The sequence below is a fragment of the Lynx canadensis genome, chromosome B4 (assembly GCF_007474595.2).
Source record: "Lynx canadensis isolate LIC74 chromosome B4, mLynCan4.pri.v2, whole genome shotgun sequence".
NCBI classification, from domain to species: domain Eukaryota; kingdom Metazoa; phylum Chordata; class Mammalia; order Carnivora; family Felidae; genus Lynx; species Lynx canadensis.
This window is the reverse complement of record NC_044309.1, coordinates 43595035-43623007: the sequence shown is the minus strand read 5'-3', so window position 1 is coordinate 43623007 and position 27973 is coordinate 43595035. Positions and strand designations below refer to the sequence as shown.

At 38.4% G+C, this 27973-nt stretch overlaps 1 protein-coding gene and 1 long non-coding RNA gene across 2 annotated transcripts in view; one reads left to right on the top strand and one right to left on the bottom strand.

Moving 5' to 3' along the window:
- Positions 1–1406, bottom strand: part of LOC115518253 — a 32598-nt gene extending 31192 nt beyond the window's left edge. The window contains exon 1 of the long non-coding RNA XR_003970204.1: positions 775–1406. This is a non-coding gene — a long non-coding RNA (uncharacterized LOC115518253). The remainder of the gene's footprint in view (positions 1–774) is intronic.
- CD69 (CD69 molecule) lies at positions 381–8177 on the top strand. Its single transcript, XM_030321660.1, has 5 exons — positions 381–518; positions 4899–5021; positions 6296–6495; positions 6837–6940; positions 7961–8177. The coding sequence occupies exons 1-5, from the start codon at positions 455–457 to the stop codon at positions 8067–8069; spliced, it is 600 nt and encodes a 199-aa protein (XP_030177520.1). The 5' UTR covers positions 381–454; the 3' UTR covers positions 8070–8177.
- Positions 8178–27973: the final 19796 nt, after the last annotated feature.

Sequence of the window (27973 nt, the reverse complement as noted above, 5' to 3'; positions counted from 1 at the left end):
TGAATCAGAATCTAGGGGAAATATTACTCTCCAAATTATTTCCACCTCAAAGATAAGAAGCCTTAACCGTTCGCTCTTTACTTAAATACACCGTCTCCTAAACTATCTGTGTTTTTTACAAACTTGAAGGATGTCTCAGATGCTGGAAAAATCCCGCTTGTCTCTTCATGCTACACCTACAGTTGTGAGAAAGCACATTTCAGACAGCAGGGAAAACCCGCAGCTCACCACCACAACACGGTGTAAATTGTCTGGGCCGCTGGAGCATAAATTAAAGAGAACTGATGTAGTTGAGCGGTTATAGGTGGCAAGAGGAAGGGGGTGGAGACAATATAACTGAATATAAACGCTGAGATACCTCACAGACTCAGAGACAGGACAAGAGGTCTAGCAAAGACTTTTGCTGTAGTTGGTTTGGCCTGGGATCAGCCAGGGAATCTTGACTAGAGCAAAGATGAATTCTGAAGATTGTTCCATAACAGAGAACAGCTCCTTGCATCCGGAGAGAGGACAACAAAGTAAGTCAGACCTTATTTGTTATATCCTTGTAACAAAATTCCTTTTCCCTCTCTGTCCCTCACACACACATACATCTATCTGTCTATCTATCATCTATCTATCTATCTATCTATCAATCATCTATCATCTATCTAGCTAGCTTATATATTACAGTACTTTAAAAAATGAGCCTTTGTCTTTAGAAAAACTTGGTTACATTTTGCTTCAGTCCAGGAAAAGGAAAATATGGGAACAAGTAATTATTTCTCTATCTACCTGAAACATGAGAGGAGACCACAACGTTGGATTTCAGAAGGCCTTTAAAGACCTGTTCCTTTGTTTCAATGTACGCCGTATCAGTTCTTCAGATTTACCTGGAAAGCTCACTGGCCCAGTGCATTCCCCATCCTTTTTCCATATCCATCTGTAGACACTTCAGGAAGCACAGCCTCTCTTTACAAAACTTTTCTTGGCCTTCCACATGAACAATTACATTCTTTGTTGTCTTCACCTGTGTCTTTGTAGGCTTTCTGTTTGCTTCGTTGTATTCTCGTGACAGCATCCTCCAGTTGCTGGCAATGAAGGTTTCCAACCTTTGAGAGGATAGACGGATGCATATCTGAACATTTACCGGGCCCAGTGGTAGTTTCTTAGGAGAAGGTCACGAAAAGTTCTTGAAAGGGCAATCTTCTGCTTCTGCACCCTTCATAGAACTCTTCCTCTATTTCATCATTCTGCTTCACCCTCTAATCACTGGCTTCAGATTCGACATGAGTCACACATGGTTCTTCCTTTCTTCTGTTTTGCATCTAAATACATCAAAATGTGATTATCTTAGCTATTTACTTTTTCCCCTCTTCTCTTTGCCTATTCTGTCCACAGACTTTTCTTCTCTTTCCTGTTACCAGAATGCTCCCATTTTTTTTCTTATAATGTGTTTCTGTGAGGCTTGTTTGTTTTTTTTTTAATTTAGCCTTCTTCCTCTCCAATTAATGAGGTGCCCCCCAAACTTACTTTTAAGCAAAGTTACCTGGTAATAAAGGGGTGCGTTATAACATGAACAGCAGAGCTGAACAGTCTGGAGAGGGGGATTGTTTTCTGAGCCTGTGTCTGCTAGACTGGTTTATGTTAGGAAGACACCAATCGCTTCTGATAAACCCATCTTTTACTAAGTACACACAATCAAGTGTGCATAAGAAGTGCAAGCCGCAAAGATTCCTGGGAGCTAGGTAACAATAATGTTATGGCCCAGTTGAGCTGCTGAAAAGAAATAACGTATATAATAATAAAATCACCCAGTAAGTAGAGATCATAGTTGAACAACAAAGGACCTAATTCAGGAATCTGCAACTTTTCCCGAGTTCTCCAATTTTCTATTGAGTGTTTAGTTTATGCTGCCCTTGTAGTTGCTTTATTACTATAAGCCATCATTGGGCATCACCTTTGGATGACTTGGTATTTAATTGTGGATTTAGCTTCAATTTCTTCATTAATGAACAGGGCCCATAATCAGAGCAGAAGTATCCTGTAAGGGGAGTGTTTTGTTGCCTAGGTGATAAATCAAACAGTGAGCAACAATAGTCCTCACTAATGGAGAAACATACAGTCTGAGAATCACCTCCACCGTTTGCCTGTGGATAAGCCAATAGACTGAGCTAGGCTGGCTCTGAGTCCGGGAGCTACATGGATGAGTTAGTGTTTGCTGAGGAACCACAACTCTTGCTGCATTGAGTCTAAACAGCATGATTGACTCTCACATGGGGAGAAGTGAAACTAGACAGACAGTTCTGAACTTGCTACCCTATCTACCAAGGGCTGCTTCCGGTGATAGTTGTATGCTGGTAAAAAAAAAAAAAAAAAAAAAGGAAGATTTGCTTTGAGAAGCTGAGAGAAATAGAGCTAGAGAGGAGTGAAGTAAAAGCTTCTCTTGCAAAACCCCAATGCAGACCTATGCTGGGAAAGAACAATCCCCAGAAGCAAAAGCTGATGTTGATAACCAGTGAACAATGAAAGAAAACACACCTCGGTGCTCAGTTTCACTTCGGAGAAATGTTTTTCAGGAAAAGAAATACAAGAATCTCAAGATATGTCCTCTTTTAGTATGCTTTTAATTATGGAAATCATAGCATATAGAAAAACATGATATGTTTGCATTCGATGTTATTTTGTACGGTAATTTCTAGTATCATTCAAGTGGCCATTTTACGTTTCAGTTTTTGAGAACCTAATGGGGAGCTATGTATCTCTTGTGAGGCCAAATTTTAGAAACCCTGAGGGGTCATCCTAGCAAAAATCAAATTCAATCACTGGTCACAAAATCTTCTTCTCTCCGTTCTTGATTACTTATTTATATTCTAAAGCAGATATTCTTATAGTTTTTTTTAAACTAAGAATCATCATTCACATCATGTTCATATTCCACAAAATTATTTCTTATTGGTGAAATCAAATCAAATTTTTGCTTCGTTTCAGCCTTATACAGAAGGTACATGAAAAAAATCAACTTCTACCTAACATTTGCTGTATAATATTGTTATGTTTCCTCTACTAACTTCTCTTGAAAAATTCAAATATTTTGCTCTTCACTCAAATATCATTTTAATTGAGGCATAATTTACATGCCACAGACGCACAAATCAAAAGTATGCCATTTAATGAGTTCCATAACAACTCCAATCAAGATTTGAAATTTCAGGGGCGCGTGGGTGGCGCAGTCGGTTAAGCGTCCGACTTCAGCCAGGTCACGATCTCGCGGTCCGGGAGTTCGAGCCCCGCTTCGGGTTCTGGGCTGACCGCTCAGAGCCTGGAGCCTGTTTCCGATTCTGTGTCTCCCTCTCTCTCTGCCCCTCCCCCATTCATGCTCTGTCTCTCTCTGTCCCAAAAATAAATAAACTTTGAAAAAAAAATTTTTTTTAAATAAAAAAAAAAAAAAAGATTTGAAATTTCACCCTAGAAAGTTCCCCTGTGTTTCTTTCCAGCCAAATTACTTTTCCTACACACATAAAAGCAATTACTTTTCTGATTTCTGTTACCATAGTTTAATTCAACTTTTTTTTTTTTGAGTATAGGTAACACATAATGTTACATTATTTTCAGGTGTACAGCATAGTAATTCTACACCCCTTTATGTTCTGCTATGCTCACCATAATGTAGGACTCTCTGTCACACCATGCTCTTTCTTACACTACCACGGATTATATTTCCTATGCTGTGCCTTTCATTCCTGTGAATTCTCCATACCATCGCTGGAAGCCTGTATCTCCCACTCTCCTTCACCCATTTTGCCCATACCCCCATTCTCCTCCCCTCTGGCAATCTTCATTTGGTTCTCTGTATTTATGGGTCCGATTCTGCTTTCTGTTTGTTCCTTCATTTGCTTTGTTTTTTAGACTCCACCTATAAATGAAATCATATGGTATTTGTCTTTCTTGGTCTGACTTCGTTCAGCTATCCTTGAGTGTCATATAAACGGAAATCTATAGTTTATAGCCTTGAATGTCATATAAATGGAAATCTATAGTATATAGTTGTAGCTGCATTTTTTTCACTCGACATTTTTTGAGACCAATGCATTTTGTTGCATTGATGAGGTTTTTTGTTTGTTTGTTTTTGTGGGGTTTTTTTTGTTTTTGTGTTTTTTTTCTGCTGAGTAGAATTCAGATATGCCATACCTTGTTTATCCATATTCCTATTGATGGATATGTGGATTCTTTCTAAGATTTGGCTGTTAAGGATAAAGCTGCTATGAGCATTCTTGTTTTGTACAAGTCAAATTCTGAATCAGAGGATAGGTATATATTTCATTGTATGGAAAACAGTTTTGATAATGAAATTATCTTTTCATTTTACTCCCCCATCAGTAATATATGAAAATTTCCATTGCTTCACATATGTACTGACTTCACCAAAAAGTACCACCTGTCTTTTTTTTTTTTAATTTTCAGTCATGGTGGTTGTAGATATTTATATATCAATTCAATATTTTTTATTCAGCATCCATATTTATTGCATTTAAGTCAACTTTCTTAAACAGGAACTACAGAGAGGTTAAGGGATTATGCTTAGGATGTCCTTTTTATATGTCTCCTAGGGTAATCAGATATTTAATAAATGTTCTTGTGATTCAAACAATAAAATTATCATAAACTTAGAATTTTTGTAGCTACTAAGTGCACATATTAGGCAGATATTTTATGATCTCATCATTATCCCTGGATCGGTTCATTTCTAGCCAAAAATAAACTGTCCAAAGTCACTCAAAATTGGGGGGAAATTAACTTATAAATTTCATCTAAGAAGATAAGGAGGTATTGAAATGCAAATGCCTCAGGAGAATATCAAATGTCCCTTTCTTACTTCTACAGTTGACCTGAATTCATCATGAACTTTCTCCCTGCAGGTACCACCGCCAGCCCTCAGTTTGCAACACAGCATGAAGGGTCCCTTCAAGTTCCTATCCCATGTGCTGTATTGAATGTGGTCTTTATCACTTGTTTAATCATTGCTCTCATCGCTTTATCAGGTGGGTCTGTACTTCATGAATTCATTCTGCTGTTAGCATTCCTGTCCAGCTGAAATCAACAGGGATTACTGGCACTAATTAATCTGAAATTCTGATTAATTTAGAATCACCCCCATTTTTTTTTAAAAGCATCATTTTTGTTTTATTTGTTTGCTTTTGCATGGAACTTAATCTAAAAGCCTTTGGTTTAATCTTAACAGTAAAGCCTTTAGGCAAGGGGAGGGTCAGGAATTGTTAGCTGCCATTGTACAGAAAGTGAAATGTGTAACATGCCCAACTCTAGCCCCAGAACCCTCACAGAGGAGGATATGGTCTCCATGAAGGAAAAAAAGAGGGGGGGACTCTCATACTTTGGAATCTAGAAATGGTCTCTCTCTCTCTCTCTCTCTTTTTTAGAATCACCCCCATTTTTTATACATGGCTGATTTCTTTGAACATCCCAAATATAATTCCATATTCTTTAGATAATCAATGCAACGCTTTCTCAGTTGCCTAGAACGTCTTTAGAAGTATTAAAGGTGTCTATGACTTAAAAATTATTGTGGGATGGGGGAAGGGAAGGAAAAAAAAGAAGTTAAAAATTATTGTGGGAGAAGATTACACTTGAGCAGATTTTTAAATCTGAAGTGAAAGGGACTGATTTAGAGTCTAACTAAATAGACATTTAATTAGGGGGAAAATGTGGGCTTCACATTTATTTTTGATAGAAAAAAATAATATCTAAGCCATAGATTAATCAGGAATTGACCAGTCTTTTGTTTTTTATCTCAAGGGCCACAGAAGGGTGCTTATGCATAATTAAAAAAATATATATATCTAGAAGCTCCCAAAGAATTAATTGGGATACGGTATTCAAAACATAGCAATACCAAGACATATTTGCCTTTTACAAACATGAAATCTTACAATTTTATGAAACGTCCCCAGCCATAGTTCTTTCTGTATTCTGAATTATTTCCCTACAAATTATTCTCTCCATCTCCCAATTTAGTGTTTCGTTGGCTGCATTGGAATTTATAATGCCCTTTTTACCCTTTTTAGTCCAAAGACTACTGGCAGGATTTTTCTATTTTCCTACCCCTTTCAGAGATTATGGCCCAAGGGACACCCTCTTATTTCTTGCATCCTGACAGTGGTAGTTAGGCACAACAGGAAATTAGATAAAGTGAGAACCTGCCTTCTTGCTCTTCTCAGAATTCACTTCTTGCCTCTCATCCTTGTCATTGTTAGCTAGTTTCTTTTATTACTAAAACAAACCATTTTCCTGTTCACAGTTGGCCAATACAACTGTCCAGGACAATGTTCACACCCAGTGCCATCAAATAGCCCTGTTTCTTCATGCTCAGATGATTGGCTTGCATACCGGAGGAAATGCTACTTTATTTCCACTGTAACAAAGGACTGGAAGTCAGCACAAAACTTTTGCTCTGAACACAGGGCTACTCTTGCCTTCGTTGATTCTGAAGAGGACATGGTAAGATTCAAAAACAATTTCCTAAATATTTGCTATTTTTCGATAGAGATAATCTGTGATTTCTTTGAAGACACTGTACCTATCTCCCTTGTAGGGAAATTTAGTTACAGAAAAGCATGAAATCAGTCTGAGGTCATAATCAGGGTTCCGTTTAACCTTGTAAATTTGATTCGATTATTTAGCTTCAATGGCCAAAAGTTCAAACGAGCTGGTCCCAAACAGAGCTAATAAGTGAGCAGCTTAGCCATCATGCCTTGAATTGCAGCTTTTGAGAAATGGAATTTATTACATACTTACCAGAGGGGTTGTTTAACATATGCCTTTTTTGTGCTTTCTTCAAGATCTTTTTAAAACGATATGTGGGTAGAGCCGAACATTGGATTGGGCTGAAAAATGAAGATGGTCGGACATGGAAATGGTCAAATGGCAAAGTATTCAATAACAGGTAAGTTTTAAGATGTCTCTTCATCTTCCGCAGAATGGCAGCTCAGGGAAGCCATTTTCCTTTCAAATCACTGTTGTATACAAAGGTTGGGCCCTTTATGAGCAGAGTTTTACCAGTCTGTTTTGTACGCTTACACTCTTTCAAATTCTTCAAAGAAAGGTTTTAATATTGCCATTTTTCTCTTTTTATCTACTTGGAAATCATACAATAAATGCTTCTAGTATGTTTATCTCAGCAAATTTCAGTGTAACAGACTCAGAAATTTTCCAGAAATAATTACAATGCTGCAAAAAGAAAAAAATCCAACATTTCCAATCTCGTATAAATATTTTCCTGATAAGCTGGAGTTTTTCTTTTTTCTTTTTTTTTTTTTAGAAAATAATTCCCTTTAACCCTCTCCCAATTCTCATCACCACAGAGATAAAGAACAATATTTCTAATCACGAATTAGAAGCCTCTGTGAACCTAAGAGAAAACTTGCCTCAGAATGAAAGATATTGCCTAATTTTACTACCTGTAATTAATGTACATTTTAAAGTTTAAAGGACATTTTATATGTTTAGTGTTAATCTTTTCATCTGAAAACTCAGAATTGAATAAATCTCTAGCTATCTAAATAGTTTTATGATAATTACTGATATGGAGAATAAATTTAAATCTCTAGAAAAGGAATTCTTAATATGTGTCCTATGGGACTATACATGCAGATGGGCTTTAGGGGCCATAAACCTAACTCAGAAACAACCAAGAATCACTCCTCTGGCGGTATGCCAACCGAAGGAATGGAACTCTTACTCTCTGCTCTGTTTCTACCCTCCACATCGTCTTCCTTCCAGTCCCTATCTACTGTCTTTACAAGTTAGTTTATGGTCAACTTGACCAGCTGACATGCTTCATGAGGTCCTACCAAGCGAAAAAAAAAAAAAAAAATCACAGACTACCCTCACAAAGTTCATTCTCCTGTAACTGAATGGAAATAATGAACTGAAAATAATGCTGACTTTCTTTATTGTTTGCCAGGTTCAACCTTACAGGATCTGAGAACTGTGCATTTCTGAATAGCACAGGGGTCATCAGCACAGAATGTGAAAAGAATTTATACTGGATATGTAGTAAGCCCTTCAAATAAGGAGGAAACATATTTGCTTCTTGACTATGGTGACTTGGAACTCGAGGAAATTTGTGTTGATGGATGCTGCTTTATGGTCAGAAATTTTCCATAAAGACTTTGGGGGAAGAAAAAAAACCTTCGTATTATTTTGGAAACTTTCTTCCAAATGAGACTATGGAAAAAAGGAAAAGAAATTCCAGGTTACCCAGACATGAGCTGAAAAAGGCACAGGTTGCCTGATCATTCATTACGCGCAAAAATGAGAATGACTTTAAGCCTTATGGATGCACTTTATATTTTAAAATTCAGAAATAGTAAAATAACTAGGCTTAGAGTTATTATTTATTGTTGAATGACTGCCGAAACTGAGTGTGCTCCTCATATTTGCACTATTTGAAGATGTTAACTGGTGGTATTAAAAACCAAATGTCAACATAAGAAATTTTTTTTTTAATTTTTTTTTCAACGTTTATTTATTTTTGGGACAGAGAGAGACAGAGCATGAACGGGGGAGGGGCAGAGAGAGAGGGAGACACAGAATCGGAAACAGGCTCCAGGCTCCGAGCCATCAGCCCAGAGCCCGACGCGGGGCTCGAACTCACGGACCGCGAGATCGTGACCTGAGCTGAAGTCGGACGCTTAACCGACTGCGCCACCCAGGCGCCCCGTCAACATAAGAAATTTTAACCGGTAGTGCAGACATTTAGTCTAAATGCATTTTTTTGAAAAAAAAAAAAAAAATCAGACAACATTTCTAAGTGGACAAATGCTTATGAAACTAAGCTTCATAATATTTTTCTCTTTATAGAGAAGTTTGCCAAGTTACTTTGTCATTTTCCTGCCTAAAGAGTGGGATAATCATGTATTTATATGGTTTGTTGGGTTTTGTTCTTGTTTTTTTTTTAGTTCTACGTAACTCATCTTTTCCAATGGTACCTACTTCATTGTCTTAAAAATCTTACATGTAGCATTTTACAGAGACACAGACAAACGCAAAGACTATAACGGATATTTGTGAAGCAGATGAAAGTGTTGGAAAATGTGCAATATGTGATGTGGTAAATTTCTATCGGGGAAAAAGTCTGTATTCTTCAAACCTGGAATAGTCAAGTCTTATCTGACTATAAATTTGTACCTTTCCTAATCAATTCTCCCATGTGCAATGCTTCATATGAAGTATTTTCTGAGTGCAATAGTGTTTCTTTGTCTTTTGTATTCACTGCCATTATAAGCTGATTTTGTGTAAGTTAAAATAAAGGTAGAATCCACAAAACGGTTTCTAAGAAGTGTTCATTCCTTCAAAATGCACTAATAATATGTCATAGTATCAGAAAACAGAACACTAGAACATTTTTTAAACTTATCTACAGTAAAAACTTAGCTTTATAGCACAGTTTCTACTTTTGGTTTTTGGAATTTTTTTTAACATTTATTTTTAAGACAGAGAGAGACAGAGCGTGAGCCGGGGAGGGGTAGAGAGAGAGGGAGACACAGAATCCGAAGCAGGCTCCAGGCTCTGAGTTGTCAGCACAGAGCCCGACGTGGGCTCGAACTCACAGAGCGCGAGATCATGACCTGAGCCGGAGTCAGATGCTCAACCGACTAAGCCACCCACGCGCCCCCAGTTTGTACTTTTTGAATTGTTTTCATATGTGCTTCCAAAAGGGCTCTATTTATTTTTCTGTAGAGCAGATGTGCAGTGAACATTCAAATTGACTTGAGAGGAATGTAGGTCATTTAAATTTTTTACTCTGTTATTTTCTTCCTTTCTGTTATTATTCATCACCCTCATACTAAAGAGACATAGAGAAATTAGGAGACATCTAGAGTTATTTTGCAAGGGCCTATTTATAAAGCTCATCTTCTCTCAGGCCCCGTGCTGACAGCTCAGAGCCTGGAGCCTGCTTCTGATTCTGTGTCTCCCTCTCTCTCTCTGCCCCTCCTCTACTCATGCTCTGTCTCTCCCTCTCTCTCAAAAATAAACATTAAAAATTTTTTTAAAAATAAATAAAGCTCATCTCTCCAATAAAAGTATAATTGGCCCTCATAACTGATGCTCTGTATTTTAGTCATTTACACAAAATAATCCATAAAGTAGAAACAAGGCGCTATGTTAATCTCTACGAGACACTCGAGTCAGGAAAAATTCTGTTACCTTCAAAATTGTTTGAAGAATGCGTTTCACAATATGCTTCTCCGAAAGCTGCAATGTATTTCATCATATTCTTCTCTGAAGACTTCTCTGAATGCCATTCTGATATCTCTAAACTGTTATCACTAGAACGCCATATTGAAAAGAAATGTGGGTTCCAGACACTGCCTATAGTGATTAAAAAAAAAAGAGGTTTCTTAATTTCAGTGTCCTTCAGTTCCCACAGCTGCAAAATAAAACAAATGGCTTTCAAACTCTAATATCCTATCGTTAATAATAACAAAGCACTCTTGAGTCACGTTAGAAAACAATGTCCTGTGATTTACCTGTTATGAAATGTGTAGGCGGAAAGTGTAGCTAAAGGTCAAAGCACAGGACAAGTATTGACTGTTTTGCCTCCGCCCCGCACCGTCACCGTCACCAGTTGTCCAGCTGTTTTAGTTAGCACTAGTTAGAAACTTACAATTGGGTAGAAATTAAATTAGTTAATACATGGAAACGAACTTAGAAGAGTCCCTGCCTCAAAGTGAACCCCCAGGATGTATTAACTTTGAATGATGATTGTTATAAACGGGAACCCTATGTCATGAAAGGTCCAGTATTGACATAGAGCAGCATTTCTACATAATATGTTTATTTCTATAGCATGTTTTTTTTTAATTTTTAATGTTTGTTTGTTTGTTTATTTATTTATTTATTTATTTTTGAGACGGAGGGAGACAGAGCACGAGCAGGGGAGGGGCAGAGAGAGAGGGAGACACAGAATCTGAAGCGGGCTCCAGGCTCCGAGCTGTCAACACAGACCCCAACTTGGGGCTTGAACTCAAGGACCGCCAGGTCATGACCTGAGCTGATATATATACTCGATTTGCTCCCGTGTTCAAGCTTTTACGTAATTTTTAAAATGTGGAATTTGCAGGCTATATTCACCTTGGATAATTATGTTAATGCCTGCTGAAGGTACCTACCAATTATCTGTGTTTTATTTGGCGTTTGCAACACAATTTCAATTCCCTCCTCTGGACAAAGGAATAACAGTTCACCTGCTTATTTCACATAAATATAGGGACTCAATAAAATGACAACTACTTTTAAAATGATAGAATGCCATTGAAATGCTGGATCCTATAGTCAGTATTGAACTGATTCAACATTTTTATAATTCTAATATAGAAATGATCTTTCTAAGCTTGCTCTCAGTTTTCATAAATTTGACTAGATTTTAACACATGAAAATTTATGCTAATAAAATTCTAGAGAAAATGTTGGAATATATATGATTGGAAAGATTGCTGATGATCATACACATTGGTATAGTTTAACCTTTGGAATGCAGTTTTTAAAACACTTATCAAAAACCCTAAAAAGATTCCATGTTTCTTTTGATGTGACCATTTTGGGGGGGAAGAGAGAAGACTTTAAAGGAATAATCTCTGATGTTCAAGGTATAACCACAAAATGTTTATCAAAAAGCTATTTTTAATAATGATAAATTAGAAACCACTTAATGGTCCAGAATTAAAGATTTAGTTAAGTAAATATGATTCTACTACATGATGAAATAATATGACAACAATGAAAAATAATAATAAAAAAATGTTTAGGTATATGGGGGAATGTGCAAAGTATTATTGTTAAGCCAGGTAAAATATATATCCAGTAAGATTTTATCCTGTTAAATATTAAATAGAAATACACACATTTTGTGTTTCTATATCTTAGAGAAAACTACAAAGGTGAAGACAATGGTTTTCCCTGAGTAATAGGAGTACAGATAACATTTGTTTTCTTCTTTATGTTTCTTCATAGTTTCAAGATATTCTATGAGAAATTTATGTGACCAATTACCAATATTAAAAATGAATTTGGGGGCACCTGAGTGGCTCAGTCGGTTAAGCATCCAACTTTGGCTCAAGTCATGATCTCACCGTTCACGAGTTCAAGCCCCATGTTGAACTCTGTGCTCGGAGCCTGGAGCCTGCTTCGTATTCTGTGCCTCCCTCGCTCTCTGCCCTTTCCCCCCTTGGGCTCTGCCTTTCTCTCCTTCTCTCTCTCTCTCTGTCAAAAATACATAAACATTAAAAAAAATGTAATAATGAGTTTGTTTGCGGTGCCTGGATGGCTTCCAGCTCAGGTCATAATTTCGTGGTTCCTGAGTTTGAGCCTTGCATCAGGCTCCTGTTGTCAGCGCAGAGCTCCCTTTGGGTCCTCTCCCCCCACCCCGTCTCTGTCCCTCCTCCTCCTCTCTCTCTCTCAAAAATAAATATTTTTAAAAAATGAGTTTGCTTTGAAACAGTCCCATAAATACAGAGAATAAACTAATATTTGCCAGAGGGGATGGGAATGAGGGGATGAGGAAAATGGGTGAAGGAGCGTGGGAGATACAGGCTTCCAGTTATGGAATGGATAAGTCTGGTCATGAAAGGCAAAGAAAGCACAGGGACTATAGTCAATGATACTACAATAGCCCTGTATGGTGACCGATGGTAGCTACACTTGTGACGACCCTAGCATAATGGATCGACTTGTGAAATAACCCTGTTGTACACCTGAAACTAATGCAACACTGTGTCAACTATACTTTTTTTAGTATTAATTTTTGAGAGAGAGAAAGAGGGAGATAGAGAGAACAAGTCGGGGAGGGGCAGAGAGAGAGAGGGAAACAGAAACTCCCAAGCCGACTCTGTGCTGTCAGTGCAGAGCCCGACGTGGGGCTCGAAACCACGAACCGGGAGATCATGACCTGAGCTTAAGTTGGACGCTCAACTGGCTGAACCACCCAGGCATCCCTCAACTATACCTCAATAAAGAAAAAAAAAAAAAAATAAGGTTGCTTCAAGAATCTCCTCTATCCTAATTTAACTCAAGTTCCCCCACTCTTCTGGGCACGGCATGGTGCAGTGTCACCTAGTGGCGGGGCAAAGTCACTGCACTTTTGTTTTGTTGGGTTGTTTCTTGGCTCAGAAGATGTATTTAACGGGAGAGAAACTGCAGGTTTGTTTTTCTTTTTAAACGCAGTTTAAACACAGTTTAAGTGTCGTGGGTAGTATAATCAGCTTTACGTATTTCATTATAAAGACATTGCATCTAGTTTCTGCTCCACAGTGCAGACCAAGGAGATGATCTACACCACAAATAACACTACCTAATGTGTAGCTTTGTTTTAGTTTGTTTTGTTTTCTAGATTTATTTGAGGTATGATTCGTATGCCAGAAAATGGCACGTAATTAATATGTACAATTTAGTGACTTTGGTCACATGTATATATATATGCTCATGTTACCATCACCACAATCCAGGTGATAAACATATCCATCACCTCCCAAAGTTGTTCTTTTGGACTTTGTTTGCTTGTTTGTGTTTCAAACTCACAACATGAGGGGGGGTCTGGATGGCTCAGTTGGTTAAGCCTCTGACTCTTAGTTTCAGCTCAGGTCATGATCTCCCCGTTCATGAGTTTGAGCTCTGCATCAGGCTCTGCGCTGAGAGCACAGAGACTGCTTGGGATTCTTCCTTGCTCCCTCTTTGCCCCTCCCCCCACTCATTTTCCCCCCTCTCTCTCTCTCTTTCAAAATAAATAAATAAACATTTAAAAAATCACAGCATGAAATCTAACCTCTTAACAAAGTCAGTAGAGTTGCAGGTTACAAAATCAAAATACAATATCACTTGCATTTCTATACGCCAACAACAAACACTAGGAAATTAACAATCCCATTTCAATAGCTTCAAAAAGAATTAAAAAAACCTTAGAAATAAGCCTAACCAAAAAAGTGAATGACTTACATGGTGAACGCATTAATAAAAGAAATTAGTGCAGATACAAATAACTGGAAAGACATTCTGTGTCCACGGATTAGAAGAGTTAATACTATTAAAAGGCCATATCACTCAGCGCAATATACAAATTCAGTGCAACCCCTATCAAAATCCCAAAGATATAGTGTATAGAAATAGAAGAAAAAACAATCCTAAAATTCAGATGGAACCACAAAAGACCCCCAAATGGGCAAAGCAATCATGAGCAAGAACAAAGCTAGAGGCTTCATACATCCTCATTTTAAAATATATTACAGGGGCGCCTGGGTGGCTCAGTCAGTTGAGCGTCCAACTTTGGCTCAGGTCATGATCTCGCAGTCTATGAGTTCGAGCCCCGCATTGGGCTCTGTGCTGATGGCTCAGAGCCTGGAGCCTGCTTCCGATTCTGTGTCTCCCCCTCTCTCTGCCCCTTCCCTGCTCATGCTCTGTCTCTCTCTGTCTCAAAAATAAATAAAAACATTAAGAAAAAAATTTTTTTTTAAATAATAAAATATATTACAAAGCTACAGTAATCAAAACAGTATGGTACTGGCATAAACACTGACATAGAGATCAGTGGAACTAGAGAGCCCGGGGGGTGGGGGGAAGCATGCATATAGAGTCATTTGATCTTTGACAAGGGTATCAAGAAAACACAGTAGAGAAAGAATAGCCTTTTGAATAAATGGTGTTGAAAAACCTGGATTTCCACATCTACAAGAATGAAATTGGATCCTTACCTGATGTCACCATACATAAAAATTGAGTCAAAATGGATTGAAGGCCTGAAAATAAATCCCAGAAAAAAAAAAAATAAGGGAAAGTCTTCTTGACATGGGTCTCCACAATGATTTCTTGAATGACACCAAAAGCACAGGCAGCAAAAGCAAAAATAGAAGTAGGATTACATCAAACTAAAAGCTTCTGCAGAGCAGAGGGAATGGCAGAATAAAAACGTAACTGGGGAATCTGGGCGGCTCAGTTGGTTCAGCATCTGACTCGGTTTTGGCTCAGATCGTGATCTCACGGTTCGTGGGTTCAAGCCCCACGTCGGCTCCGTGTGGACGGTGCAGAGCCTGCTTGGGATTCTCTCCCTCTCCCTCTCTCTCTGCCCCTTCCCCACTCATGCTGTCTGTGTCTCTCAAAAATAAATAAACTTAAAAAAAAATTTGAAAAGGTAACCTATTGAATGAGAAAAAAATCTTTGGAAAACATACATCTGGATAAAGTGTTATATGCAAAATATAAAAGAATATTTTTTAATTCATAGCAAAAAAATAATAATAGTGATAACCTGATTTAAAAAGGGGCAGGGGCGCCTGGGTGGCGCAGTCGGTTGGGCGTCCGACTTCAGCCAGGTCACGATCTCGCGGTCTGTGAGTTCGAGCCCCGCGTCAGGCTCTGGGCTGATGGCTCAGAGCCTGGAGCCTGTTTCCGATTCTGTGTCTCCCTCTCTCTCTGCCCCTCCCCCGTTCATGCTCTGTCTCTCTCTGTCCCAAAAATAAATAAACGTTGAAAAAAAAATTAAAAAAAAAAAAAGGGGCAAAAGACTTAAATAGACACTTCTCCAAAGAACTCACTTTTCAAAAGCTTTTTAATGTTTATTTATTATGTAATATGTGCAAATATGCTAAAGTACTTTGTATATGCTAAAGCCTCTATTACCAAAGTCTATATTACCAAAACATACTTCAAAATGTCTTGTTTTTGAGACCTGAAAGTCACATTTTTCTTAGTATATAATGTGACTAATTATCAATATTAATATAATAATGAATATTATATAAATGTGATATTAATAATATAGTATATACTATAGTGAATATTAATATCTTATTTTATACATGTTATATGTGTTTAATAGCTTGCAATGAACACAATACTGTATTAATTAATATTAATGAAATATATTTAATAACTTGTAACCAACATACAGACAAGGGTACAACACATAAATGTAGGTTTCACAATTTTTTACAGAACAAATATCCATGAAAACTCTACCCAAATCAAAAAGCAGAACATTGCTAGCACCAAATGACACCTTCTTGCCCTTTTTTCATCCCTACTCCTTTCATCTCCCCCAGAAATACAGAGATACCTGTTTTCATAACATCATAAAATTGATGTTTGCAGTTTCTTTTTGACCTTTGTATGAATGGAATGAAATGGTAAGTGTTCCGCTGTGTCTAGTTTCCCTCGGTATATCTCAAGGTCAAACTCATAGCCAACATCACATGGGTGAGTTTCATCCACGCTGTTAGGCGTACCTGTTGTTAATTACTTTTCATTCTTATATGTTGTTTCCTGTATGAATAGGCGGTATTGATTGATATTTGGGTTGTTTTCTGTTTTTTACTGTGGACGAGGAAAAAGAATTTCTTTCTACCTTTCTAACCTCCTTGGCAATCAAATTAACGTTAGACAGAGTAAAAGGAGAAAAACTAATTTAATTGCAAATGTGCAGGGACCCCATAAAAATGTAAGACCCAAGGGCAAGCCGGGCAATGGAGACTTCTGTGTCATCTTAAGCTAAGGCCTGGGGCTTCAAAGGGAAGAAGAATAATTCACAGACCAATGAGAAGAACAGAGATGTTTGATAAACAGACATTTGACCTGCCATGCAAATAAGTCATTCACGTAAAAATGTTATCTCTTGTTAATGGCTCTCTTTCTGAGCCAGGTCCCGTATCTAAATATTTTTTAGATAGTTTAAGGGAGAGGTAAAGGTATTCTTGAGTCTGCTGGGTCTTGATTGACTTCAGCTTGCAACAGTCTGCTTGCCCACGTGGCACATTTTGGAGAGACTTGCTCTGAATCCCTTTACTCCTATTTAAATAATGTTGTGATTGGTAACTACAGGCTTCTTATGTCGGCTGTTTCTCAACCTGTTCTGCTCTCACAGGAGAAATGGAGACATGTGGATGTGAACATTATCGGTGGCAGAGGTCATGAGATGTCCCAGACTTTCAAAATTTCAACTTAATCTTGTCCATAAAAATCTCCTTATGTTATGCGGCAACAAAGCATAAATGGGGTTCCTAACTACGTGGTCAGGACAATGTGATCTTGGATACCTGGTTCCTTTCTGTGAGTAAGCACTCCAGCTAACTGCCTGCCAAATTACAAACCTGTGCTCCTTTGTTCCTAAAATTGTGCCACATAAATGTGTCCCTCAAGAAATCATAGAAAATCCATTAGTATGTCACAATTCCAAATTCTATTCAGCACTAAAGGTCCCATTAGTCAAATTTGGGAGATAATCAGTCAGAAAAGCAATCCTAAGTCTCTCCATGGTCATGGAACTGGAATTCAATACCACAAAGTGAACTTTACAAATACTCAGAAGTTAGGGGAAAGTGGGTGATGGGCATTGAGGAGGGCACCTGTTGGGATGAGCACTGGGTGTTGTGTGGAAACCAATTTGACAAGAAATTTCATATTAAAAAAAATAAATACTCAGAAGTTAACAGCTCAGCCTTTATGGTACTCCAACACTGTCGTGCAAAGAGGAGCTTATGCCATCATCAGTGAAAAATGTTGCTTCTCTGTAAACAAAGCAGGACAAATAATATCTAATTTAAATCTGTTAAAAGAAAGAATTAAACTTTTTTTGTCAGACAAAAGAAGTACAGGTATTCTATAGACCTGATCTTTTTCTGGAGCTTGGACTGGCTTAATGAGATGTGGGAAATGGGCTCTGATTTGTTCTTTTCTGTTTATTCATCCTCAGTCTTTTTTTTTTTTTTTCAGAGAGAGACAGAGAGAAAGAGAGAGAGAGCACCAGACATGGGACTCCCTCCCATGACCCTGGGATCATGACCTGAGCCAAAATCAAGAGTGATGCTTAATTGACTGAGTCACCCAGGCTCCTGTGGGTGCTCCTGACAGGCGCCCCTGTCAACTTCATTCTAATCTATGTTCTTTCTACTCTCTGCAGATCTCTTACCACGCATTTACTAATTCCATTTCTCTCTCCACAGTCACCAGATCAGCTTGTAGTGTGGAAGTTTCCAGGGAAGCTGGAAACTGGAGGGGCCCAGGGCAGGAACTGGAACTGTAGAGGCCCAGGGCAGGCCATCCCAAATGTGCCACAATGGCATATTGATTGTTTTGAATTGAAGCTATTTGGAAAACAACCAACGCAAGGACACTCAGACTCTCCCTTGTCCCCCTGAAAGCAGGAAATAAATCCCCCATGTGAAAAAAATGCCCTCCCCATAATAGGAAGGAAAAAGACCTCCTTATCACCAAAGACAGAGACTTTGAAGTTGAGAAATTTGTAGAAAAAAACCTCTCATTACTCTTTTACTGTAATCTATGACCTCAGCCCAAATTCCACATAGAATTAAAGCTACTAATTAAAGCTCAATGGAATACTACTTGGCAATGAGAAAGAATGAAATCTGGCCTTTTGTAGCAACGTGGATGGAACTGGAGAGTGTTACGCTAAGTGAAATAAGTCATACAGAGAAAGAGAGACACCATATGTTTTCACTCTTATGTGGATCCTGAGAAACTTAAGAGAAGACCATGGGGGAGGGGAAGGAAAAAAAAAGAGAGGGAGGGAGCCAAGCCATAAGAGACTCTTAAAAACTGAAAATAAACTGAGGGATGATGGGGGGTGGGAGGTAGGGGAGGGTGGGTGATGGGTATTGAGGAGGGCACCTGTTGGGATGAACACTGGGTGTTGTATGGAAAACAATTTGAGAATAAATTTCATATTAAAAAAAAAAGCTCCCAAACACCTGTTTCCTTCTTCTTCTTCTTCTTCTTCTTCTTCTTCTTCTTCTTCTTCTTCTTCTTCTTTTGAGAGAGAGCACGTGAGCAGGAGAGAGGCAGAGAGAGAGAGAGAGGGAGAGAGAGAGAATCCCAAGCAGGCTCCATGCCCAGTGTGGATGGAGCCCATCAGGGGGCTGGATCCCATGACTGTGAGATCATGACTCGAGCTGAAATCAAAAGTCAGACACTTAACTGACCCAGTTATCCAGGTGTCCCTATGTTTTCTTTATCCGGTCAATTCCTATTGTCTCTTTTCTAAAATGTGTAAACATTGTCTGCCTTGGTCATTTCTTTGCATCTCAATGTCATAATTGAGTATGACATGTAATAAAACTTGTGTCTTTTTTTTTCCTCCTATTAATCTATCTCATATCAATTTAATTCCTCGCTAGCTAGAAGAACCCTGGGGGTGGGGAAGAAAAGGAAATTTCTCCTTCCTCAACACTGGCAATCTGGCATCATTTCCCTTCAATTTTAGTGACTGAAAAGTTTGAAGTTGACCTTCATCTCCTTCAAAGACCAGCCACTCTTCCTCAGCCTTACTCCTAGCGCAGTGTTTAGAGGTATTTTTGGTTGTCCAACATGGCGGGCAGTCAATGCCGGGGAAAGCTTGATACTGGCCTCTAGAAGGGAGAAGTAAGAGACGCTTCCAAACTACACAAGGCACTGAACAGCTCCCGACAACAAAGAATAATCTGATTCAAAATGTCCGTGGTATCCAGGCGAGACAATCTTGTCCTGGGGTGTAGCTTTCTGGTGAACCAACCAGATATACTGATTTTTCAATCTCCCTACACCTGCCCAAGCTCCTAGACTGCCCCAAACCCTCTTCTGCTGCTCTGATTCTGTCTTTGAGAATCTTGTACAGGACAGGCAGCTCTTCTTTCTGGGTTTTAACTTTCTTTTGGACTTGCCTGGGGTTACTTACTAATTTGCTATCTCACTGACGCCGTTAATATGTTTAGAATATTTTACTGGCTCAACACGTTTTCCTTTGTGGAGAGAGGATGGGTATTACCTAGGGAGGAAATCACCATGTTTCTTTTGAATAACCAAATGAAAGTAGTGGAAGTCTCCTCCTGCTTTTAAGAAATCTTCTGAGAAATTCTCAGACTCAGTGCTCAAAAAGTTACTTGTTGCTTAATACCTCTCACCCTTAATTGCTGTTGCCGGCTTCTCCAAGAGTCACATTTTGCTGCATCCACGTGGTACAGCCTTCAAACCCTACTACTTTGCTAAATGTGCCGATACTCGCTCCCTGCATTATGCAAAGCACCCAAAAATATAAAAGTAAGGAACATTTGTTTTGAATGATGATATGATGATTAATAAGGATAATAAAAACATAGCAATAATTATAACCAACATTACATCGTGCTTCTATCAGCCAGAGACTAAACGCTTACCATACAATTAATTCATTTAATCTTCCCAATAGCCCCGTGCCTTAGGTGTTATTAATGTCTTATTTTGTATATAAGGAAACCGAGTTACATAGAGAGTAAGTACTTTGCCCAAGGCCTTAAAATTTCAGATCGAGGATTCATACCCAGGCCGTCTGACACTTGGGACATAGCCATTGAGAATGTGTCACGCTGAACGTCACGGGTCACTGCTGTTAAAGTTTATGGCAACCACAATCACTTAGGGCCCCCTACCGACAAAACAGCTCCTTTTCCTCAAGGTTACACCTGCTGCGAAGCTTGCCTAGTCATCTTCAAACGAGAGTTCGTCAAAACCGCCTAGTCCTTCCCCATTTCCTGCAGGTGTTTGTTCAGAACTTCAGTGGCAATTGTTTTGCTTCCAGTGGCAACAATAATCACAATGGGCATGAAAAGCTGACCAAAACATCCAAGCGAAAATTTTGTTCATTAGTAGAGTTTTGATACTTGTTTTGCTGCATGTGGGCTTTGAACACCTGTAGCGGACTTTGAGAAGTGGGCTTTGAACATATTCCTGGACCCTAAAAGGTGATACACATGAGGCCAGAATCGGAACGCATGCCCAGGAATGGCCTGGAGGGGCGGGGGTGGGGGGCTAAGCTTTCACCTCTGATTGACCTTAAGAGTCTGCACAAACAGGAAGGGAAGGCTGAGAAAAGTTGTAACCTGCCTGCCCGAGTGTCGCAGATGTGTCTCGACAGGCACACAGACTCCCTCAGCGAAGACTGAAAGATTTGTAGATGAAGAGTCGAGAAATCAGCAAGAAGGAAAAACACGCACATTTTTGAATGGGCAAAAAGACTTGAAAGGTCATTGCGCGCGCGCGCACACACACAGACCACACACAAACTGAAATGGCAAATATGCTTATCAAATCGTCATCGAATAGAAATTAAAACTAAAACGAGTTATTGTAAGACCGACTACAATGTCTAATTTTTTTTTTAGAAAAAGAATCAAAAACAGAGACTACCAAGCATTAGTGAGAATTTGTATCAGTTGGAACTCCTGTACAGTTGACCTCTAAACAACATGGGTGTCAACTGTGTGGGTCCACTTACACACAGATTTTTTTTCAATAAGTATAGTACAATATTATAAATGTATTTCCTTCCTTTTGGTTTTCTTAATAATATTTTCTGATCTGTGTTGCTTTACTGTAAGAATACAGTACAGAGGCGCCAGCGCAGCTCAGTCAGTTGAGTGACCCACTCTTGATTTCGGCTCAGCGTATGATCCCAGGGTCGTGGAATTGAGCCCCACGTCTGCCTCTATGCTGAACTTGGGTGTTTGAGATGCCCTCTCTCCTACTCTGCCTCCACTCACGTACACACACACACACCACACACCTCTCTCTCTCTCCCAAATAGACAAAAAAAAAAAGAATACAGTATATAATAACATATAACACGTAAATATATGTTAATTGATCGTCTATGTTATTGGTAAGGCTTTCTGTCAAGAGTAAGATATTGGGAGTTACGTTTTCTGGGCGTTCAAAAGTTGTCACAAGATTTTTCAACTCTGTAGGGTTGTCTGTCCCCCTAACCCATGTGTTAGTTCAAGCGCCCACTGCACTTGTGGAGGGAGATTAACTGACAGCTACTATCTTGGTTGGCAGTCTCTACCAATGGGACAACCTTATGACCCATTACATTCCAATTCATCTGCTGCACAAATAACGTGTCTGTGCATGCAATGAAAGATACAAAAATTTCAGAGCAGTTTATCCATACTAGCCCTGAACTGGAAACACACAGGTGTCCCTCTACTGAGAATAGATACATTGTGGTGGCATCTATACATAAAGCACTGTATTTATCACAACGGCAGGACACAAATGTATCCAAAAAACCGATGATCAATAAGCTGACACAAAAGACTCCAATTGTGTGATTCCGCTTTTACTAAGTGTTTTAAAAAGTCCTGGAGTGGCGAGAAACCATCCTAACACAAAAGGCTGCATATGCTGAAAATATTTGATGGCGCGTTGCAGCGTGACTAGGGCACTTCTTCATTAGCTTTGTTTCTTCATTAGCTTTGAAAGGTTCTTTTCTTTCAAAATTCACCCCTGCTTGTGAGTGTCAGTTCCTTTCTGGTGTATTTCTAGGTGGCAGTAGAACTTTGTGCATACTCTGTGGCAGAATTCTTTTGCTTTATATATTAATTGTTAGCGAATGATTTGTCTCACTCACTAGAAAATTGACTTCTTATAGGGAGGAACCATATTCAATCTCAGCTTCTAGTTTCAGAGAAGCAGTTAAGTTTAGTTATTGAATGTATAGGCTTTGATGTCAAATAGCCCTGGATTTCACATTTCTGTGTACTTTGGGTAAATTGCCTTGTGTGCCTCATCAGTAAATAGGGACAGTCAAAGTACATAGCTCTTATATTTCTTGTGATGCTGGGAGGTTTAAGTAAGTTAATATCTGAAGTATATAATAATCTTAATAATGTTAGCTCTTTGCTAATAAAATCATCAGAGTATTTTGTAGGTTTCATGTAAATTTAGGTTACTCCCTTTCTTCAAATATGTTTACCTTAAATTGTGCAAATTTCATTACAAATACTATAAACTTTATATACCATTTTTTGAAAATCATCTATCAATACAAATAAACCCAATGTTTCCCTGAATAGAAAATGTTTTGGTATATATGCATATGCACACCACCTATATATATATAATTTAAGGTCTGTATTTATACTTATATAAATTTATAATATTATATAGATATCATATAGGATTCAAACCTAATTAGTTAACATCGTAAGTTATTTGCCCTTTAATAAAACTAAATGAAGCATTAAGTGTAATGTGTCTATGTTATTCTTAAGATATCATGGATTTTTGTTGTTGTTCTTGTTGTTTTTGGTTTTTTTTTTGGTTTTTTTTTTGGATTTTTGTTTTTAATTGCTGAACAAAGTTTACTTAAAAATTCAGTAGGGGACTTTCAGGTGTATTCATAATATTGAACAGCTGTATTTGTTTCTGCTTTGTTCAAAAACTCCATTAAAACAACATTCATTCAAAAACAAATAATGGACTGGAAAGGATTAGGAGGAAATGAACACAAAAGATAAATATTATACATTTTAGAATATGTCAAGTGACTTAAGTCATAGAACTCTGAATGCTATGAAATTAGAGAGACTATGCACCTCTAAAGTTGGATGTGGTGGCAGACTGTAGGATAGCCCCACAATCTCTCTGTTGTGGTCTTTGTGCCCTTGCGCGATCCCCTCTTCTGAAGTGTGGGTGGGAACCATGACTTGCTCTACCCATAAAATAAAAGAAAATACATGAAATATAATAATGTTACATAAGATTGTTAATGCCTGTCCTTGCTGGAGGAGACTCTCTTTATTGCTGGCTTTGAGAAAGCAAGATACCATGTTGCAAAAGTCTTTGTGGTGAGAAATTGAAGGCTATGGTCAATGAGAAATGGAGGCTCTAGTCTGACAGCCTACAAGGAACTGAATGTTGCCAACACACGAGGTTGGAAGTAGATCCACAGTTGAGCCTCAGATAAGACCACAGCCCCCAAGCAACACATTGAATTGCAGCCTTGTGAGAGGTTGAAGAATAGGACCGCCTAAGCCAGCCTAGACTCCTGGCATAAGCAAAATGAGATAATAAATAGTGAAATTATTTTAAACCACTAAATTTATGGTAATTTGTTGGTCAGAAGTAGAAAACAAATACCGTAGGGGGAAAACTGGAGTATTAGTTGAAAATACTACATAAGCATGTTTCAGTCTTTGAGCTCCTTTCCACCTTGAACAACCAAACTCAATCTGATCGCTGCAGGAGATTGGAAGTTGCTGCCTGGAATGAGCTGACCAAAAAGAAATCTGAATTCAGGTTGGGAGTCTTTAGGAAAGGCTAAAGGAGGATGTATTTTATTAAAAGAGAGAAATTAACTGTATTATGAATAATAAGATCAGAGACTCTTTCATTGGTTTCAAGATCCTTAAGATGCAGGCTAACACAACCAGGCTGCAAACCAGAGAATTGTTCTTTTCTTTGTTTTTTAATTGAGGTATAATTGACAGATAACATTATATTAGCATTAGGTGTACAAGATAATGACTTGATATGTGTATATACTGTGAATCATTGCAAGTTGCTAGTTGACATCTTATCCACACGTAGGGACAAGCTTTTTTTTTCTCGTGATGAGAATTTTTCAGCTCTACTATCTTGGCACCTTTCAAGTATACAATACAGGATTATTGATTCTAGTCACTAGGATATAAATTACATTGCCAGGACTTATTTTATTTAATAACTGAAGTTTGTATCTTTGACCACCTTCACCCACTACGCCCATTCTAACCCTTCACTTAAAGCAACCACCAATCTCTTCTCTATATCCGTGAGTTCTCTTCTTGTGTTGCTTTAAAGATTCCACACAGAAATGAGATCCTATCGTATTTGTCTTACTCTTTCTGAGGTTATTTCACTCAGCCTAAAGGAGAATTGCTCTCTGAGAAAAGTGACGAATACAAAAGAACCTATTGAGAATAAGAAGGACATGAACAGTCTCTGCCTTAACATCCGTAAGGATGTCCGCGGGTTTCCAGATACATAATGTTCTACTGTTTATTTAGTATCTCACCCTCACATATTAATAGGCACTTATGGGACACTAGATATTTAGGAAAGTCCCTTTAAAAGAACAGAGACCAGGGGCAAGCTAGATGGCTCAGTACGGTAAGCACATGACTCTTGATTTCAGCTCAGATCGTGATCTCACAGTTGTGAAATTGAATCCTGCATGGGAGTCCACGCTGGGCATGAAGCCTGATTGGGATCTCTCGCTTCTCTCTCTGCCCCCTCCCCCCTCCAAACAACAAACAAAACAAACAAACAACATAAAGAGGCCAAAGCAAGCACTTATCAGATAAAGTCATGTAAAAGTTGATGGCGAACAACAAGAAAAATTCTAAATATTCTTATAATTAATATATTTGGTGGGGAAGTAGGGGAAAAAAAACTCATCACATAAGAGGACATTTAAAGAATAAGAAAGAATGCTTGGAAATTAAAGTTATAATAAATTCAGGAAAGAGATTCTATGAAGAGAGTGGAGGAAAAACTTGAGGAACTAGCCTAGCTAGTAGAATCTAAAGAGAAACAGATTTTAAAAAATGGGGAAAAAGTTTAATGATATTAGAAAATCAAGGGCGCCTAGGTGGCTGAGTCGGTTGAAGCGTCCTACTTCGGCTCAGGTCCGATCTCAGCGTTCGTGAGTTCGAGCCCCGCGTCGGGCTCTGGGCTGACAGCTCAGAGCCTGGAGCCTGCTTCGGATTCTGTGTATCTCCCTCTCTCTGCCACCTTCCCGTTCATGCTCTGTCTCTCTCTGTCTCTCAAAAATGAATAAATGTTAAAAAAAAAAAAAAAAAGACAGACAGAAGAAAATCAACCCAAGAGCACCAATATCTCACCAAAAGGAATTCCAGAAAAAGAACAGAGGGAAAAGTTGGAAGAAAATTATAATAGAAATATGAAAGAAAACTTTCTCAGAAACGAAGGACATGTTTCCATTTAAAAACGTCCCATTGAATGCCCGACAGAAAGAGGGACAATAGGCTGACAGGGCACCTCATTACAGAATTTCAGAATTCAAGGACAAAATAAGGTTCTTAAAGTTTCCATATGGAAAAAGTTAGGCTACAGGAGTGCCTGGGTAGCTCAGTTGGTTAAGTGTCCCACTCGATTTCAGCTCAGTCACGATCTCACTGTTCTGGGTTGAGTCCTGGTCCAGCTCCGTGCTGACAGCAGGGTGGCGCTTGACTTGGGCTTTTCTCTCTGTCCCCTCCCCTGCTCGCTCTCTCTCTCTCTCTCTCTGTCAAAAGAAATTAACTTAAAAAAAAGAAAAGTTAGGCTACAGACACAGACTCCGAAATTGGAACAATAATTGTAATTTTTAATAACGATATGCCATCTGACAGAAAGTGCCACTAAAATTCAGAGGGAAATGTGATTACTAATCTTAACTTTGTATCTAAACTGTATTTCAAGTTCACACGTATAACAAAAATCCATTTCAAACCAAATTACTGAAAGCTGTAATCTCTCTCTCTCTCTCTCTCTCTCTCTCTGTCTCCTCTCTCTCATATATATCTCATGCTTGACAAACATCTCTTAACCCTAATGTGAAACAAATTTCTGTGCTGGTAAGGTAAACGTCTTTGAGTTACTTTCAACATCACGTTAGACAATATCGCTCCCTCCACTGATGATTAAACCTAACGTCTTATCTGCATTCGAAGTTAATAATTCTATGGTTTCTCTTAAGCTAAAATTTACTGTTTCAGAACATATTTCCTCTTTTTGTAACTGTTTAACACTCCTGATTTCACAACTTCTCTTTTCCTCAGACTTCCCCTAAATGTGGTTAATTACTTAACACACTATTTTTTGATGTTTTTGACATTTCAGCACTATTGACATTGGATCTTTTATCGTGATGCTGTATCTTATTTTTCTGCCTTGTACTTTAAAGACACTGGGAGAGAAAGGGAACTTTACAAATTCTTACGATGTGTTAGAATAACACTATTTTTTAATACGATTTTTATTAAATATTCTTCCTTAAGTGTCACTATGCTCAGTTCTTTCTTTTTTCTAAACACAAAAATGCCTCTTTGAGAACATCAGATTAATGAGAGAGGGAAAATGAAATAAAGCACCAGAGCTTGAGGGAGGTCTTTAAAACTACTAGAATAAATGTTCACCGACAAGTCAGTTGTGTGACCCAGGGCAGGCAACAATTTGCCACAATGGGATATTGATTACTTTGAATTAAAGCTATTTAGGAAACAGCCAGTGCAAGAAGGACATGTTGACCCTCCTTTGTCCTGCTAAAACAGGAATATTTCATGTGAAAGGTACTCTCCATGTACCGGGAGGTAGAGGGCTATCATTATCATTTAAAATAAACCTTGTAACTCTTTACTAATTTACCAACTTAGCCAAATTCTGTTTAGAGATCCTTACTAATTGAAGTTCACAAACATAACATTCTTTGTCTGCCAATTCTTTACAATGTATTGCCTCTTTGTCGGGAAATATATTCAAAACTGCCCGCCCTCGGTCATCGTCTTTGGGTATCAATTTGTTATTGGGTCTCTGTGTGCATTTAATTAAACTCTGGGTTTTTTTCTCCTATCAAACTGCCTATGGCAATGTAATTCTTACACTAGCTGGAAGAGCTTAAAGGGTTAGAGGAAAATTTTTCCTTCCTCATAGTAGTGAGCAAGAGAAAAACAACAATATTTGTATAGTTCACTAACGGTTACAATGTCGCATATGCTACACAGTGCTTAATATTTATATATATCTGTATAGATGAGAACATTGGCATTAAAAAGATAAATTGGCCCCAAAGTTGTTTACCTAAAACAATTTGAAGTCAGGACTCAAGCTCAGGTGTTTTAATTCCGATCTCCCTAGTCTTATAATGGATTATGATGGAAACTCAAAAACAAATCATAGAGAAAATAAAACCAAAGATTAGCAATATGATAGTCATCTTTTCAAAATTTGTTTATTGGGGCCCTGGGTGGCTCAGTCGGTTAAGCGTCTGACTCTTGATTTTGGCTCAGGTCATGATCTCATGGTTTGTGAGATTGAGCCCTGCATCAGGCTCTGCACTGATGGCATGGAGCCTGATTGGGATTCTCTCTCTCCCTCTCTTTCCTGCCCCTCCCTCCCCTAATTAAGTACGTAAATAAATAAA